At 46.8% G+C, this 18061-nt stretch overlaps 2 protein-coding genes across 2 annotated transcripts; one reads left to right on the top strand and one right to left on the bottom strand.

Moving 5' to 3' along the window:
* The first annotated feature begins 706 nt into the window (after positions 1 to 706).
* LOC118510680 (EF-hand domain-containing protein D2 homolog) lies at positions 707 to 15241 on the top strand. Its single transcript, XM_036052843.1, has 3 exons — positions 707 to 1255; positions 13114 to 13278; positions 14141 to 15241. Exons 1-3 carry the CDS (start codon positions 1086 to 1088, stop codon positions 14388 to 14390), a joined length of 585 nt encoding a protein of 194 aa, XP_035908736.1. The 5' UTR covers positions 707 to 1085; the 3' UTR covers positions 14391 to 15241.
* Positions 15242 to 15308: 67 nt separating this feature from the next.
* On the bottom strand, positions 15309 to 18026 carry LOC118510679. The gene is made up of 2 exons (XM_036052842.1): positions 17739 to 18026; positions 15309 to 17674 (listed from the first exon to the last, which is right to left on the bottom strand). The coding sequence occupies exons 1-2, from the start codon at positions 17807 to 17809 to the stop codon at positions 15355 to 15357; spliced, it is 2391 nt and encodes a 796-aa protein (XP_035908735.1). The 5' UTR covers positions 17810 to 18026; the 3' UTR covers positions 15309 to 15354.
* Positions 18027 to 18061: the final 35 nt, after the last annotated feature.

The raw sequence follows: 18061 nt of genomic DNA, 5'->3' as shown, positions 1-18061 counted from the left end.
ACTATCCAACTACGGGACAACTTAAAATCATGGAAGTGAGAAGTGGCACGGCAAAATTTTCTGTGTTCAGAAGAAGAAGAATGAAAGAGAAGAAGAAACAAATTAAAATAAAATAAAAGAATAAAATATTAACATAAGTTGAAAGATAATAAAAAAATTAAGAGAACAAGCTAAAACGGAAATACATGAAAGAGTAAAGCAAGTTTTTCCGGGGCTATAGAGTGTAGAAAGAGAAGAGAAAAATAAACAAAAGGAAATGAAAAAAGGAAAAAAAAAGCAATGGAATAGAAAAAAGAGTAAACTGTAAAAAGTAAAGGAAGGTTTATTTTAAAACCTGAAGAGAACAAGAAGAATAGATAACAGGGGTTGAATTTCAAATAAAAAAAATGTAGAAGTAGAAGAAGAAGAATAAAGAGAAGAAAAATAAATAGGACATCAAAACAGAAAAGCAAACAAAAAAGTCTAAGAACACAAAAGGAATAAATTACGATTTCGTTTGGAAATCTTACGAGCCAAAGAAGAAAAGAAAGAAGAAAAAAATCTGGAAAAATTGTCGGAATATTTTTGTTAATTAATTGTTGTTTATATTTTCTGCAACAAACGTTTAAAATATTTCTTGCAGTTTTAATAAAACTTCACGCACTGTACCACATCCAGTACTGGGTTGGAGAGAACTCGCATGGAAACTACAACTCGATGAACGCCGCGTACATTTCTCTCCCGTCGGGCAACCGAAACGGTCGCGCGTGTTCGTTCGCAAAGCGCCTTCGTTTACTTCCACACAAAAACCGTGTTGTCGCAGGTCGTTCGGTCGGTTTTCGGTCGATTGCTGAAGTGTTTGTGAAGCTCCCGTACGAAAGAAAAGGATATTAAAGTTGTGCTTACGACAAAACAAAAAAGAGAAACACCTGCTGTAACACGTAATTGCGCTAGAGAATAAAAAAACCGACAGGGAGTTCTCTGACGCAGAGTCCTTGAGGCAGCATAGCATTATTATTGCGCGTTTGGTCAACCGTTGTCAACCGTTTGTGCTCTTGAGTTGTCCTTGCGGTGTGTGAAGCTTTTGTAAGAAAGCAGCCTCGACCATGTCAGCCGATGCGGAACTATCGTCCATCCTGAACCGCCGCCAGCAGATCAACGAAGCGCTGGACAATGGGCAGGCGGTAAAGCCCACGTTCAAAGTGGTCAACATCTACACCGAGTTTCACGAGTTCTCGCGGAAGGAAATCAAGGACTACCAGGCCACCTTCACCAAGTGAGTATTGAGAGCGAAAGGAACCGAACATGCGTGCGCGAAAGAGGGAGCGAGCGAGAGGCCGGATGGATGTAAAAGGTTCATGGCCCGCACAACACATGTGTGTGTGCAGAGGTCATCTCCTGGGTACGAATCGACCACCTTCTTCACGGTGGATGCTGTGCTGCTTAGAACGTAGGAACTGGTTTTTAGGCTCCGATACCAACCTCGGCGGGCAGTTCTCGCGAGCGAAAAGGATGCATTCCGATGCATTTCGGGGTGCGCAAAACAAAACAAAAAACGAGAGCAGCACAACAAAGGCCCTGGTCCGGTGCCCAGGGCGAATTGATTTCGCTCTCGGACAAACTGCAATCGACGAACGGACGAGCAAAAGCAACGCCAAAATACACCACCGGACACAGATCCTACAACGATGGACACTGATGATAATGACGACGAATGGCCGCATGTGCATCAGCGTGGTGGCCCCTGGAAGCGAGATTATTGTTTTTGTTTTCATCTCGCATTTCCTTCACGTACCAATAATCGCCTCGATTCTGTAGGAGCTGTTTTACCTTGCCAGTGTCACAGTTCAAAGCACCCAGCAGCCTCCCCCCAACAGCTGCACCACGTGGTGTCATTCCAGTTGAATCGATGGAAACAACGAAAACGTTTGATTATGCTAGTCAAACCCTCCCTTCGTTGATCCCAACGTCAATAAGCGATGCCAGCCAGCCAGCCAGACAGACCGATCTGCATGTACGAATCTCTCTTTGTGCGATTTACATCTGTTATGCAGATCGGTGGAAAGGTTAACGACACATGTGTGGTTGCGCCAACGCACACAATGTGACAGACAGGGCTCGGGAATGGGGTGGGGGTTTTAGCTCCCGATGGCGAGAGAGAAATCACAATGTCTGAGCCACCGACAATGTCATGTGAAAATTAACCTACATTTTGCAAACCGATCCCACACCGAACTGGCGCATGGCTGGTGTGGCTGCTGGGCCTTTAAAGCAGCGGGTTTTCCGTGTGTGTGGCCAATAGAGATGCAAGATTTAGGCGATGAGCTGCATTTGGGGAAGCATCATAATCTCTCACCTACATATTTTATGCTGGTGTGTGATGAAGATGGGAAAACAAGATGTAATTGATGCGATGTTGTAATCGGTTTCAATGTTTGGCTCTTTGCATTCAAGTTGAGGTCATGCAGAACGCATTTAAGCGTTATTTGGAGCTTCCGAATTAAATTGTCCTTAAAGACCAATAAGTCAATCAAGTCTGTTAGGACTTCTTCAGAATATTCTTTAGGGGTTGGGCGATTTGCAAATTTTCTCAACCCTGTTTCAAATTCTCAAGCTGAGTTTCAGGGAAATTTAATTAAAATTTTCAAATATAGAACGACTGGCATTTCATATTAAAGCAGCAGCATTTAAGGGTCCTGCCATGCCTTCTCTTGAGCATAAAAAGTAAGGCTCTTAATCCAAAGAGATTGATTAGGTCTTTTCAGCATATTTGATGGGCCACGAATGTTAGAAAATGTCTCCACTTGGTCCACTTCCACTCCACTCAAAATTGAATTGAAAATAAACCCCAAGAGGTCTTGCTTGACCTGCCATTAAAGGCTTCCCCTTACTCAAATTACTTACAGCTGGATCATCCGTTCGGGTTCCCCGATCATAAATGACACCAGTTTCGATTAAAACTCAATCATCCGCATCGTAGGCCAAACCCACCGTGGGTTTACTGTATTGACTGGATTAAGGGTCAAGATATTCAATTCGAAAAATTAAATTCACCTAAAGTCTTATGAGAACTTAAGCATCTTATTTTGTATCCTCTTTTAAGAAAAAGTGAAGAGAAATATCATAAAATGACTGCGCTGCCTTATGCCCAAAGGTTGTTTGGTGTAATTATTATTACGTGAGCTACTTTAGGAGTGGAAGCTACACGTTTGGTCCTCTCCAAAGTAGTGCCTCTACCAGATTATTTAATTGGCTGTATCATTGGATCAGAGGAGGATCAACATAGGAGCGGAAGGAGCGGCCGCTCGGGGCGTCGTCGGTCAGGGGGGCCTCATCGGTGAGGGAAATCCTGTTGTTTCCGTCTAATATTACTGTTAAACTGCATTGGATTAATTTACTTTTTTCTTGGCCACCCACGAGACTCTTGAAGATCTCCTTCCATTGAAAGTAGCTTGGAAGTTGCCACTAATTCCGTCCAGAAACTCCTCGTTATTTATCTCAACCCTGTAACCTCAAGTTAATGAGCATAAGTTCTAACGAGCTATACCGACAATACTGTTTGACCGACTGGTTTATGATAGAGAGCAACAACTCTGCCAACTCTGTTCCCGAAAGTGACATTTTGAAAGGTGACAAAATGAAGATACTTATCTCTAGCACATCACTCCATCCACTACATAACCACCACCACCACTATATCTCACTAATGAAATCGCAATCTTATCACACACGATACATCATACGGAAGTTGCATGAGCATGTGTGGAATAGTTTTGCTTTCCCTACCAACGCCACTGCCTCGGTTTGTTGTTTCTTCCTATCAAACAGGTCGGTGCCGTGAGTGAGTCTTTTCGCACCTCAACTGCACGATCAGCTTGCACAAACAAAACAGAAAACCCCTCGGAAGCCGACTGATCGATGGTTCCGGTGAAATCTGACCCTCAACCGGTGACAATTCATTCCATTTGTCGCTCGTTTGGGGAAGGGCTCGTTTCCACACCGTGCCGTCCACAGAATGGTGGTGACCTTCAGCCCAATCTAGAACCACCCGCTCCCTCCGCTGGACATACTCTCCCTCCGCGATCCGCTTGTACGCTCGTTGGTACGATCATCAAATGTGTATTGCGCGATCGTGCGACAATTAATCCACCGCCGCACCAGCAGCAACATAAGTCGCGACAGGTAGGGGGTAAGGCCGCCTAGCGCTCTGGTCGCTCGGCTTGGGGGATAGCGTATTTTTACCTCACGATCACGATCGCTCTGGAACGTTCTGGTAGTGGTGTTTTATCATCCAGAAGCCAACTAAATTTAACTTCCAACGCTGTGTGTTCCTGTGTGTTCCTGTGTGCCTTCCAGCCAGCAAGTAGTAGATATGGGTTTGTTGGAAGATAATAGATAACTTGCCACTCTCACTCTCCTCGCTGGGATGGATCCCTCGCAAACAACATTACGCACAATGCGTCACATTCTGTCGCTCGTATGGAGAGATCGTCTAGGGAAGGCGGCCAAACTGTTTAAATGTTTGCTTTTAGCAGGTAAATGGCCGGCTAGCGCTCGGCTTGGCGTGCGACGTAACTTGATCCCGAGTCCCAGCTGGAGCTGTGCTCAAATATCAAAGAACCACGTGGGCCACTCGTTCTGGTTGCTTATGTTACGCCATTATTTTTTTTTTCTTTTGGGTGGAAATAATGGAATACAAGTGACTCAAGGGTCTGTCCCTGTAACGCAACGGTGCATTGCACGGTGCCCTCGTGCTTGAAGACGTACGCGTTTCGCGCGCGCTCGAGAATTGCATCAAGTCTTCCCCTATGCTGCCTGTGTGTGTTATGACTTTGATGCACTCAATCTGAAGAAAAAAAGGGGTGGAAAAACACATATCAATACGGTCATTTTCCATTAAAGTTCGGTCTTGGTTTGTGCAACGGTATCTAGAGCACGTACTTGAAACGTTTTTGTTCGATTCCATTCCGATACCCCCTGCTTCGGTGGAGCCCCGTATCAGCAGCCTTGGGCAGCACTCGGTGGCAAGCTGTTCTTCGACCCCGGGGCCCGTCCGTTCCAAGTTGTTGAAGACGCAATCGATTAACTAACAGATTGAGGAGTCGCATCGATTGTGCATTGATCGAGATCCCCCCCCCCCCCCCCCCCAATGAATGCATATGTGCATATACGGCTTATTGCGCAAACGCGCCAACCGCAAAAACCACGGTTTGATTTTATTTCCAGCAGCACCAAGTGCCCGTTCCAGCACCGGCACCGTCGGCTGGGATCAAATATTGTGACCTTTGGGGAACAATGTGTAATTTCCCTGCTCGTTGCTAGATACACTACCCGAAAGGCCACCAGCATTGACCTCGAGGTGTGAAAACGTGAGTCGAAAATCAGTGCAGGAAGCCCCACCGCGGCAGCACTGTTGGGCAAAAGGGACACACTTAATTAAATTTAAAGCGGCGTCGCCGATGGGACCTTGCGGGAGATTCTGGACTGCGGTTTGCCTTCTTTTTTTTTTTTTGGTCTGCCGTTGTCGCTTATGTCGCGAGGGCCGGATCGATTGCTGCACCGCATTACATCACACGGGTAACGCACCCGGGGCAAGCTGGCAGTTGCCGCCGCCCGTGTGCCACCGATGCTAACTCCGAATCTGCTACGCATTCGGTGTTGCCTTGTTTGGTTGGGAGGCTCACTTTTGCCTTCCTGCTTGCGAATGGGCCAGGTATATAGCACGATCGCTTTTCATCGTTTTACACCCGCTGCACCGCTCGCTCCACCGAGGGTTAGAAAAGTGAGCAATAAAGCAAGGTGAATTTAATGATCGCTTCCATGCCGAATTTTCTCTCCCACACACACACTCTTTAAAGGGGGGTGATAAATGTAGGTCGGGGTGGACTAGTGTGGGGGTTAGTACGGGGGTTTTTACTATCGATTTCTACTGGGTACGGGGTTGAGTACGGAAGAAGCTAATGCACTAGTCGTCAGAGGTCGACAATCGGATGTGTTATGTTCGGGAGCTGAGTAAACTAAAATGAAGTTGATTGTTTGGTGTTTGGTCTCGCGACATGAATAGCTCTTATAGCGTTAGTGAGAGGGAATTCATGATTGGTGACTTATGAGCAGCTCAGGAAGCAGTTACAATACACATCCACCAGTACACTACATTTGTATGGTATTGATTGTTTGGTGTTTGCTTGCATGACGTAACCTGGCCTATTAAAGTCTTACCAGCAACACCAAACGTTGGCTAAATCAAGTTAAATCAGTTTGTCTTATGACCGAAGTGAGATCTTCTGGGGTGTCAGTCACATAAATCGAAGATATTCCAATGTACCATATTGCTTGGTGCTTCCCCCGGATGACTTAACCAAACATAAGTGAGCATAAGTCGCCAAGCAAACTTTAGTTCGAGTTTGAACACTTATCACTATCTTAGGGCCAGTCAAACTTTGTTTTGTGTTATTAATACTTAATTACGTATCCGGCGCTCCAACCGCTTCGGGGTCTTACCCTGCTGCAACAATCCTCGATACCTTCGTCGGCCAATCCTATATTCCGGTCGTTCTAGCGGGCGCATCAACGTCATTATTCCATCTCATTTTGGGCCTACCATGCCACCTCTGTCCGTGTGGACGGTCATGCGGTGTCATTCTCATGACTTGACCAGCCCTCTGGAGCCTGGTGAGTCTGGTGAGATCATCGTACAACTCGTAGAGCTCGTCATTGTTGCGGCTCCTCCATTTTTATTCCACACATACGGGGCTCTAAAATCCTTCTGAGCATCTTTCTCTCGAACGCGGCTAAGAGGGTTTCGTCAGTTTTGGACAGAGTCCATGTCTCACAGGCGTTTATGAGTACTGGGACTATAATAATTTGTATGATTCTTAGGACTTAATTAGTTACTCTGAAGATAGCCTCAGTTAATTAAATAAAATGGTTGCCTATAAGAAATACATTTGATAAATTTCTCAAGAATTTGAAGTTAAATTGTGGTTTGAGCTAAAAAATCATCTACAACGTTGATTGTAACAAAAAACTGTTATGACTAAAAAACTCTTCTGGATGTTCTTTTTTAACAATCTGGAAATTGCCTCTTATAAGTACAAGATAAATATTTGAAAGCGTCATAGGTCCACCCTTTAAGGTTAAACGGCCTTAATTTGCTGACCACTGCACCATATAGACCCTTCAGATTGTAGGCCGTCAATGGCCTTACGGCGGTGCATCAACCGGAAAGAGAAATTCGTGTGTGTGTGTGGAGAGAAGGTCATGTACTAAAACTAACCACCAGACTAAGTTAAAAGCCTTAAAAAAGGGAACATCATCTCACCTCAATCTATCATCCAGCGTAAGAGAGGGAGAGAGACTAATGTATGTACATTAGGTCTGAACTACTGAACTACCTACTAAGCCACCTAGTCAGAGACAGACTAGCCGACCGTAGATCGCCAGACGCGCATCGCAAAAAGGGAAAAGATGGTTAAATCACTGGGAGGGCAGCATCCGCCGCTACAGCATAATTTCCCGCCTGACGAATGTATGGATGCCCACCATAGCGTGTGCGTTGAAAGTGAAATTCCACTGCTTGCTGCCAAACTCTCTACGCAGCCAGATGGATCTCATCTCATCTCGTTTAATCGAAAGATGATACACCGTGCGAGGATTTAGTGATCTTAACGGTGGCGATCGACATTAGCGAAGGAAGCGCTAATGGTAAATGCTATGGAGGTTTAAGCGTAACCGTTGACCACATCGTCATCTTCGCAGTGGGACAATTTTTACGACCAATTTCTACGGAGGAACCCCCCCCCCCCTCCCGGGGGGGATGATCATCTCCCTAAAGCGGAGGTTCATTAGAGTTTTGGGAATGGTTAGAATTCTCCCGAAACACGAGCTTAGTCAACGCATATGTTTCTCTCTCTCGCACCACTTGTTTATCCAGCTTTAAATCCTGGTCATGGCACCAGGCCGCGGCAATATCATACGTCGGTCGTAAACCGTATTGAAGCAACTACAAGGGCGGTACGAATGATTCATACATTCGCCACGAGGTACCTCTAATTAATAGTAGCCGGGTTTGCTGTTTACCTTCAGCTGCGTCCGCGTGCTAGAGACGGACGGTCGGTGCGAGCGCCGGAGGAAGTTTCAATATTCAAATCAACGTGGCGCATTATAAAACTCCCCCATCCCCCCATCATTTTTGGTTCGTTATCATGTGCACGGTTGTTGCGGTGACGAATGCGTACACGAATCGTAAGCAATGGAGGAAAGGACCAGTTTAGTGCAAGCCGCGCGCCTAGTGCAGAAACATACGAGTAGTACGTTGATGGGTAATTGTCGGGCAACAACTGCAACAAGGAACTCGGAGCCGATTGAATCATCCGACCGAAGAAGGGGACTGTATGCTTACGTGTGCAGTTCGTACATAGTACCAAGTCGAAAGTACTCCAACAGAAGGAAGCGATGGAGTGATATCCCACATCGCCCCATTACGCATTACCCCTAACGATGCCTAACGATTCCTGGTGCGATGGTTGGTCCAACCAACCAAGAACCGCAATCAGCTACTACCCGGCAGCCGGCAACCCTTCGCTTTGTTCTTGCGAATTGCGGCAGCGATAGGGAGAGTCGCGACTCTTGATGATAACATCATAAAACAATATCAAACACGGTCTGGCATGGTTATTACTTCATTGTCGCAATGACTCATTCGGCGTGTGTATCCTTGCTGTTTGGCTGGATTGGCCGTTAAAAAAAAAACGGTCACCATTCGAACGACGAACGAACGTCCATACGAAAACCGGACCGATTTTCTTCTTCCGCGTTCCGCCTTCTTCGGGGGAGGCGTTTGCTGTGGCTTGAGAATGGTTAGCCAGCGCTGAACCGGTTGTGTCACCCGGCTATCCCGCCAGTCAATCTTAATTTCTTCTACTGTTGGTGTTGTTGTGTGCTGTGGTGAGACAGAAAGACAGACGGAAAAGACCGATCGTGTACGTTTGCTGCTGGCTGACGGGTTGGAAGTTGATCGGTCGATTACATATCTAAAAGACGCCCTCCAGAGCTCAGGAACCGACGTCAGCAAACCGAGATTTGCAAATTGTGTAACGGCCTGATGTTTGGCACATTCCGCTGGTGAGGGTGATTCGCTATCACCCATCAAAACAAAAACCTTCATTTGCCGCACTTTCCAAACTGTCGATCGAGCGACACACGGGAGTAGGAAAGGAAGGGCCACCAAGCCCTTTCTCCCCAAAGGCCGCTGCCTTTGATGCTTCATTTTGGGCGTGGGATCTGGGACTTGCTCCGGTGCTTGCTTGCTCGCTTCCTGTCACTACGATGTGAGAACTTCACTTGTCGCTCGGTGGCTGACGGACACTATCGGACATGGAGGGAGGTTCACCACTTCCCAACCGGGGACCATGATTAGATATGCAAGTACGGCGTGTGCAGCTAGCACGTACACAGCTGCCGCTGCTGCACTTCAGCAATTGCAGACCGCACTGCCTTAGGGCCTCGGCTGTTTGTTTCTTTGTCCCTTTGCTACCCATAATGCTTCCAACAACGGACCAACGGTCAACGGTCAGCAGAGTTGCGAGCGTCCCTTTCGGGGTTCACCGTTGCTTTCTTTTCAAACTTTCTTCATTTCCGTTCCGTCACGTGGCCGTGTATTCAAATTGTCCAGCCAAACCGTTTTCTCTCCCTCTCTTGCTTGCCGCTGGAACAATTATTCAATCATCAAGCCTGACCGGTTGGACCGTGCGGACGATCGATCGATCAGCACCACCGATCCTACGCGCTGTCCCATACGGCGCATACCAATTATGAAACCGTTTCGGCCATCGTAACCTTAAACGGGTTGCGCTTCCTTCGGTCCGATTAGCCCGGGTTGCAATTTTACCGGAACGGGACGGGACCAAACCCCCGCTTATGTTGTTACCGGCGGTGCGTTGTTTAGCATTAATGTCATGGCGTCGCGCTGGTCGAATGCATCTATGTATGTGACTCTAATACGAACGATTCCCGGCCGATCGTCGGATGCGTTGCGTAAAGATTTGTCTTCCCATCGTCCATCCATCCATCGGTTGGTCGTGAAAGTGGCGTGGTATTATTCGCTCCTGTGGAAGGTTTTTAGCGCATCACCCGTCCCACGAGCATGGTGGTGGGCCGTTGAAATCGAATTCGAAATTGGCTTCAATACCACCATACAAATGCGCGTATTTTCGATCGGTCGTTTAATCGGATGCGGATCACAGGTCGGAGCGTCGTATGTGTGACCGTTAAATTGAGCAATAAATTCGTGCGTGAGAGCCACGAATTTCCATCTAGCATCGATTCGAGGGTAAACTGCGGCCTGGTCAATCGAATGGTGAGGACAGTTAGTGCGGAGGTTTAAAGAGGCTTTTTCTTTTTCTTTTTTGGGAATCGGAAGTCAAGCGTGAGGGGTCGAGCGTCTTCGGGTGATTGAGCATCGTGGGAAGTTGGAAAGGGATCGGGTCCCAACTTCATCACCCGCGGATAACCAATTTCGCTAGTGGAGCTCATAAGAACTGATGTCTCATAAGTCCCACCCCAGTGGTAGTGAAAATAGCAATAGCATCTCTTCAGGAATGATTATAGTAGAGGTGCTTCAAGTTGATGAACGTTTTAACAATTTCCTAGACGCTCTCTTCTTGTCCTGTTATTAGATCAAGACTGCCATTTCTGGCTTACTAAACTCAGATAGATAGACAGTTCTCACTACGGAGGTGACGGTCCAGATGGGATTTGATCTCTGCTCCCGTCGTTTGAAGACCGGCTCACCATCGGGCTGCCTGAAGCTTCCTAGAGCTGACATTGAACATCACTGGTTCATGATTATCTCATGATCATCTCTCATAATTAGATGAAAATTGGAAGATTCTAGAGAAACGAGACTAGGGATCCTAACTTGCTGATAAACTGTGACAGTTACGGAGCACTAGAGAAGTTTGGACAAGGATTTAATTGAAATCTTTTTCTTCTCTACAGCAGCACCATCGTGGATGCCTTCTGGGAACTGTCTATAAATTATGAAGCTTAATGAGGAATAATCTCCATTTATCTGGATCAATAATAGCGCTATTACAGCTTGATTCCAGTTTCTACACATCGAGTGATTATAATTGCTATACCTCAGACGAAGGTCTAAATGCATTTTAGAAAGGAGCCTAGGAAGTTCTTCTTCCCCCTTCATCTGGCCTTATCTGGCTTCATCTTCCTCTTTCATCTTCTAGGAGCATATAACAAGTGATGGATAGGTCGACCCGAACATGCCGTATCCGAATTTGAAGTTCTTCGAGGGACGAGCTCGACTCCGGGTCGATCCGTGAAAAGAGTCGTATGACCCATCTCTCTAGCAGATACCTATGACGATATGACAACCCTATCAATTATAACCTATATCTCAACCTGATTGAGTAAAAGTAGCCGATGTAGAACACACCAACAGAAAGTGCCAATTCGGGAGGTAAACCGCGGTGTTCGGAATTCGCTACATCCACAATCATAAACGAAAGACAGAGAATTGAGCAACGCTATCTATTCTTAAACCGTATGACTCCATCCGATCACCTGACACTTAAACGCGGCTGCTTACTAACGTCCTCGAGCACAGTTATAAAGACAAGTTTCAAGATGGCTACCTGTTTGGAATGATTCATCCACTGATTTCGTCACCTGTTAAACGACTTGACAAATATAAGTTCCTCCTTAGAACACTCATCTCCAACCTTACATTCGTCAAACAAACAAACAACGCATTTCATTTCTTGTAAGGCAAAAGTGCATTCAGCAACAATATCGACAGCGATAATGCTACTTCCGGTAATCGGTCGTACGGGGACAGCAGCAGCAGCAGAATGTCACAAAACGGTGACCAACCGTAAAGCGTTCGCAGGGAAGGAACTGCGCACGGTAGACGCACTCGGTGGTGCGTCCATCACCCCACCGTTCGGAACAATGTCGGAAGTTGTTCATCCATAGTTCCGTCCGTTAGGGAGAGGATGGGGAGGGGGGGGGGGGGCATAGCACATAATCATAGCGACACAACGAAATCAACATAACGAGCCAAACATTAAGAGGTTCCCCATTCGGAGATTAGTCAAGGTCCCCCCCTCTTCCACGCTGCCAGTTGGAGTTCTACGCGTTTAATTTAGATTATGTTCTGTCCAATTAAACCGAACGATTCTGATCGGCAAAACGTTTGGGTGCCATTAAAATTTGGGGAACAGGTTTCTGATTGTGGCCTGACGATGTCCAGAGGTGCATTGGAGATACTCTGGGCGATATGGATCTCCCCGGGGATGGGAATTCCTTTAGAAGTTTAGATCACATAACAACAGGTTGGCAGTGGACGTAAGGTGCAAGGGAGCGAGAAAAAGCGTTACGTCACCTTCCTCTACAATTCCCGCCAGGCAAGGTTACTTCACCGATTGTCGCGCGAGCTGTATGAGTCAGCCGGATGATACAAAAGAGGCAGGCAAAAGGTGGTAAAAGCTCCGGTAAATACCAAAGCCCTGGGACAGGATTTACGGCTCATTCACGAGCTCATGACGCCCGGGCTCGGTTGAATGGCCACGGTCCACGATCGATGCACGCTTTTGCTTCAGTTAGCAGATTTGTTTTTCACACCCAGCACCACCACCACGAATAAACAAACAGCAGGTGACACGCTCTGTGCGTGAGTGTGACCGGTATTTATTTTTTTGCGGCACGATTAGGGCACACGCCTCACAATAAACACTTGTGTTGTATTTCAACACACCAAGCCAGCGATAAATGTGCCCCGAACCTGCGCCGCGGCTGGAGCGCGCGAAGAATTTCTTCACGCAAAACAAAAAATGGAAATTCCACGGTGACATTCTATCGCACACACACACATGTGTGTGTTTATTGATGCAGTCTTAACGAACTCCAAGCGGTTTGGGTCGCCACGGTATGGGACGGCAGTAAAGTGATATCGTGCGGACATTGTCGTCCATAAAGCATGGCGCTGGACGATGACTGCCCGATTTATATTCAAATCTCGTCCACAGCGAAGACATACGTTGGGGCCGTGTTGAATGTGGAAAAAAAAAGAAACAACTAACCTGGTGTCCTTGTTTGTTTGCCCCCGTCTTCCTCTAGGTACGATGTCGGCAACGATGGATATCTGGATCTGGCCGAGCTGAAGATTATGATGGAAAAGCTGGGCGCACCGCAGACCCATCTCGGCCTGAAGGGTATGATCGCGGAGGTGGACGAAGACAAGGATGGCAAGATTTCGTTCCGCGAGTTTTTGCTCATCTACCGGTAAGTAATTGATGGACAGCTTCGTACACCTACACGCGCCAATATTCACCTTAGAAATGGCCTATCAAGACTTCAGGAAAACTGAGACGGGAGTGACTCTGAGCATGACTGTTGGAAAAAAATTTACTATAAAACGATAAGGAGAAGCTGGACAAAAAAGTCCCTCGCGATTACAAGGTCTATTGGTAGGTGAAGCTTGGACGACGAGGACTCTTGGACTACGAGGTCTCTTTTAGCTTTTAGCTAGAGCGTAAGTTGCAGATATGACTAGGTGAAAAGGTGAGGATGAGGAATTTTCGGTTAGGAGATCGCTAGTACTACGATGCCAAATAACCGAAGAGACCTCTTGACGAGAGCTCGTGGCAGTTGAGGTGTTGTTAGATGTGGTCCATTCAGATGACGATGTCTCTGGACAGCGCACACTTCTTAATAAAAGATACCCCTTCGACTTAGATTTCCAATAGTTAGTGAGGCTCTTTGAGATCTACAGGTCTCTTGATAGATGTAAGAATCTCTCAATGAAGAGGCTCTTCAGATGTCGAGATCTCTTGGTAGACAACTGGCATCGGACTTCTTCTACAACAAGGTAGCTGGGATTTCAATAGTGAAGACTCTTCGATTACGAGGTCTCTTGATAGTTGAGGCCCTTTCGTCTGCTTGTTCTAATAGTAAATGAGGCCCTTTTCGACGAGAATCTTGCTAAAGAAAACTTCCTCTACTACGAAACTGTTTGGACGAAACGGTCATTACGACAACTTCGAGAATTCTTGCTAGACGAAGAGCTTCAAAAGACCTAGACAAGATCAGGCACTTTGAACGAAGATTGCTCATCATTTGCTTTATCTCTCTCTATCCCCTGCAGCAAAGCACGTGCCGGTGAGCTCATTTCCGACTCCGGACTCGGCCAGCTAGCCCGCCTGACGGAGATCAACGTCGATGAGGTCGGTGTCGGGGGAGCGAAGAACTTCTTCGAGGCCAAGATCGAACAGCAGCTACGAACGAACAAGTTCCACGACGAGATCCGGCAGGAGCAGGAGGAACGCCGCCGCATGGAGGAAGAGCGTATCCTGCGACGACAACAGTTCCAACAGCGGGCAGCCGTTTTCCAGTAGAGCACCGATGGCAAAGCTCTATAAATATTTTAATGTACGTGTGTTTTTGTGTGTGTGTATAAAGGAAGAACATTAATTTAGAGTGTTATTAGGGGAAGGAGAAAAGGACAAAGGCAAAACCTACCTGCTACAATAAGCTGATCAAACATGAAAAAATGGATGAGGATTTTTAAATGGCTTGCTTGTACTATCGTTTAAGTTGCCACAAGTAGCATCAGAAGTGTCATTTTGTGGTTCCGCCGGACTTAAACCCCGCGGGACCACGTTTTCCTCCCGCTGCACATTAAGCACCTGTTCTTAGATGTATTATTAGATATCCTGTTCCTGTTCACAAAAAATAAATCATTAAATCTGACAACAGCAGCAATTGCAAAGAGCGATCTTTCCGTCCAGTAAAAAAATGGACGCAGATGCGCCAGGAATGGACCACAGAATGAAACGGCATGGATTTGAAAAACACAACAAACGCTCCCTAGTCAATCTTCATCACCGGGTTATTGACCGTAAATCATCCACACAAAAAACAGTAGCGAGATAGGGCAGGTTGTTAGTAGATCAATCTGAAGCAGGACAAGCATGTTGATATAGAAAGGACTTGACGATGATGATCATGATCGCCTGCCGGCTGGTGGACTCAATCTCAGATGGAAGATATATTTTTGATAAAGTAGAGAATTTGTGGGAAAAGTGGTAGGGTTTTTAAAAAAAACACAGGGTTCGGGATGAATAGGACACGGGAAGGTTTAAAGGTTAGTTACGGACAAAAGCAAACACTGGGGGATCTACTGCGTAAATGTGTTTTAGATGTTTAACAAGCTGTTACTAATAAAAACAGATAGATTGTACTGTAATGCGTGTTACCTTTGCTGATGTGGAGGACTTGTTTCTTTCGAACCCGAAACGGAAGAATACGCCACCTTCAATGGTTCAACTTTTCGCGTCTTTATTCCACTCTCCTTGCTGACTAGCATGCCGAAACGAATGCCGCCGGATCATTCAACCGCGAGTGTCTGCATCGCGTCATATCAGCCTTCAGCGCGTACCCATGACCACAGGTTGGACACTGGAACGGTTTTATCTTCATGTGGATAGCTCGCACGTGCTGGCTAAGGCCACACTTCCGCTTAAACACCTTCGGACACTGTTTGCAGTTGTACTGGCGTAGCTCCGAGTGGGTAAGCTGATGCTGCCATAGGTGCGATGGGCCGGAGAAGCATTTGCCACACTTTTCGCATATGTATGCCTTCGTTCCGGTGTGGATCGGTTCGTGCACCTTTAGCCCACTGTACGATTGGAACATTTTGTTGCAGGTTGGGCAGACGTAAAGGAGATGGTTAGCTGTTGTAGTGGCTGGTGCGGGTACATTGACCGGCTTCATAGTATCACACGCCGCAGGGAGATCTTCCTTTTCGGGTTCCGATTCAGAATTTGGAATGGGAGCGATGGCACCATTCCCACAGGATGCAATCTGCAGATGTTTCTTCAGATCAAACAGCTTATCGAAGATTCTGAAGCATACACCACACTTGTGGTTCCACTGTTCCGGGGGTCGATGGGTAGATAGGTGGCGCCGTAAGTTGGACGCATTCGCGTACGATCTATCACACAACGGACAGGCATTCTTCTCCGCGGAAGCTTCTCCTCGATCGCTCTCGCCATCCACAGCTATCCGACGATGTTTCGCTATTGCTAGCATCATCTTCCATTTAAGTCGCTTCCGCTTGGCGATTCTTTTCGCACACAAACACATATGGACCCGTGCTTTGCCCCAGGTGCAGAATTTACGATGACAAAAGGTACAGCTTAGGGAAAGTTTCCTGCGCCCGGAACACTCCCATGCCTGATGGTACAACATGCTCCGGTGGCGGGTAAACTGTCGACCACAAACCTTACACGACCACTGGGTGGTCACTTTCCTTACCGGCAACACTGGTTCATGCTTTTGTGGCGTTGGAATGCTCTCTGTCGAAAGGAACCATTGCGCACTCCCGACAGCGGTGATGTCGTGGAAAATCTCATCCTTATTATCATCCGCTTGTATGGGCAGCTTGGTGTAGCTGTGCTCCTCCAGCGTGTTAATGAAAAGAAACTTTTCCGGCAGATAATAGTCATCCTGTTCCGTGTCCAGTTCCGCCGTGTTTTCCACCTTCAGGCTGCTAACGAACTGTGTCGAGTAGGCGCTGGATGCTGTTGGTGGCTGTGCCGAAAAGCCATCCGGTGCCGTTGCTGTGGTAACCGATGGCAGTGTAATTTCGTACGGCTGTACTTCTGTCACGGTGGTGCTCGTAATGTCCACGATCGGTGGGTAAAGGTTCACAATTTCAAGGATTTCACAATTTTTAGCAGATTCACGCGTCTGTTGCTTCATCAGTGAGGTAGTAGTGGTGGTGGCTGATCCACCGCCATTCTCTTGTCCGGCGTTATTGAAAAGAAAAATTCTATTTGGGTCACCCGACACCGCCTGGTTCTTAACGATCATCGGCCTTTCGCTCGATTCCTCGGCCGGCAAATAATCCTTCTGCCTTGCCGCACTGTTGATCGCATTTTCAACCTTTTCCTCCTTAATGTTTAGGCTCGCAATAGGTTCCTGCTTAATGTTCATCGGTTTGCCCGCACTCGCTGCTGGAAAAGCACTTTCGGGGATGAACGGCGCTAAGGGTTGCTGCTGTGCAAAACGATGCTCCAGATCGGACTGGGCCCGCAGCACACTGTCACTAAACTTGGAAAATCCACTCACCACTTTCGAACAGTGGAGACAGATTTTGCGTGGTAAATTCGGTAGCTCCAGATTAACGAACGGCAGATACTTTCTTACCACGTCTTCCGATTGGACGAGATCACACAGCAGGCTATCGGCGGCACGGCTGAAAATGACTCCACAGATCCGACAGGTAATGTCCACCAGTTGAATATCAGCTTCAAACTCTTCCACGCTTTCCGATGTTATCACAGGACAGAGCGAATCATTCGGCGGGTTGTTTTCCTGCTCGTCGGGTTGGTAATCGAACTCGTGGCGCACAGGAGGAAACCCGGTAACGTCGGGCCAAACCGTTTCGTAGGATATAACCGGCAGGGAGAGATCTCTCGACTGGATCTTGGTAGTGGTGGGTCGAACGGAAGGAACAGCCGTTGCGAGTAGTATCTTCCGGGAGGCACATCCCTTAAAATCGGAGGGCAGAAAGTGTCTACTGCAAAGGGCGCTCCATTTCGTCGGGTGCCAGTTTTCATCGCGTCCGGTAAACTGAATCCATTGTTTGAGAAGCTCAGGAGATCTTAGCGGGAATCTACGTGTAAGATGGAGAGCAGACATTAGATAGTAGAAACGTGATATACGAGTGGAAAACTTACTTGTGGAAGGATACATCGTCATTATGGGTGTATTTTAAATCACAATCGGGTATAACACAGGATGCTGGCATTTTGGACTCTGGCACTCTCAAAACACTGCCTTAATCGTTACAAAAAGTGGCCATTTTACGAGATTTCACTTGATAATCGGCTATATACAGCCACCATTGTGTTGTAAGTATGTTATTTGATATGTAATAATTATATTTTTGCTTGATTTCAGCAATTTTATCACGGATTTCCTATGTAAAGAACTACTTTGTGCAAAGCTGGTTTGTTTATGTTTTCACAACACTTGCTCACGCACACCACTGAATACAATT

The sequence above is a fragment of the Anopheles stephensi genome, chromosome 3 (genome assembly GCF_013141755.1).
Source record: "Anopheles stephensi strain Indian chromosome 3, UCI_ANSTEP_V1.0, whole genome shotgun sequence".
Classification (NCBI taxonomy): Eukaryota; Metazoa; Arthropoda; class Insecta; order Diptera; family Culicidae; genus Anopheles; species Anopheles stephensi.
The sequence above is the reverse complement of the archived record's forward strand: the minus strand, read 5'-3'. Positions and strand labels throughout refer to the sequence as shown.

Coding starts and splice junctions, on each gene's coding strand:
- LOC118510679 (XM_036052842.1), bottom strand. CDS start 17,809: ATGCCAGCATCCTGTGTTATACCCGATTGTGATTTAAAATACACCCAT. Junction 17,675..17,738: donor GACGATGTATCCTTCCACAA/GTAAGTTTTCCA, acceptor TCTTACACGTAG/ATTCCCGCTAAGATCTCCTG.
- LOC118510680 (XM_036052843.1), top strand. CDS start 1,086: ATGTCAGCCGATGCGGAACTATCGTCCATCCTGAACCGCCGCCAGCAG. Junction 1,256..13,113: donor TACCAGGCCACCTTCACCAA/GTGAGTATTGAG, acceptor GTCTTCCTCTAG/GTACGATGTCGGCAACGATG. Junction 13,279..14,140: donor GAGTTTTTGCTCATCTACCG/GTAAGTAATTGA, acceptor TATCCCCTGCAG/CAAAGCACGTGCCGGTGAGC.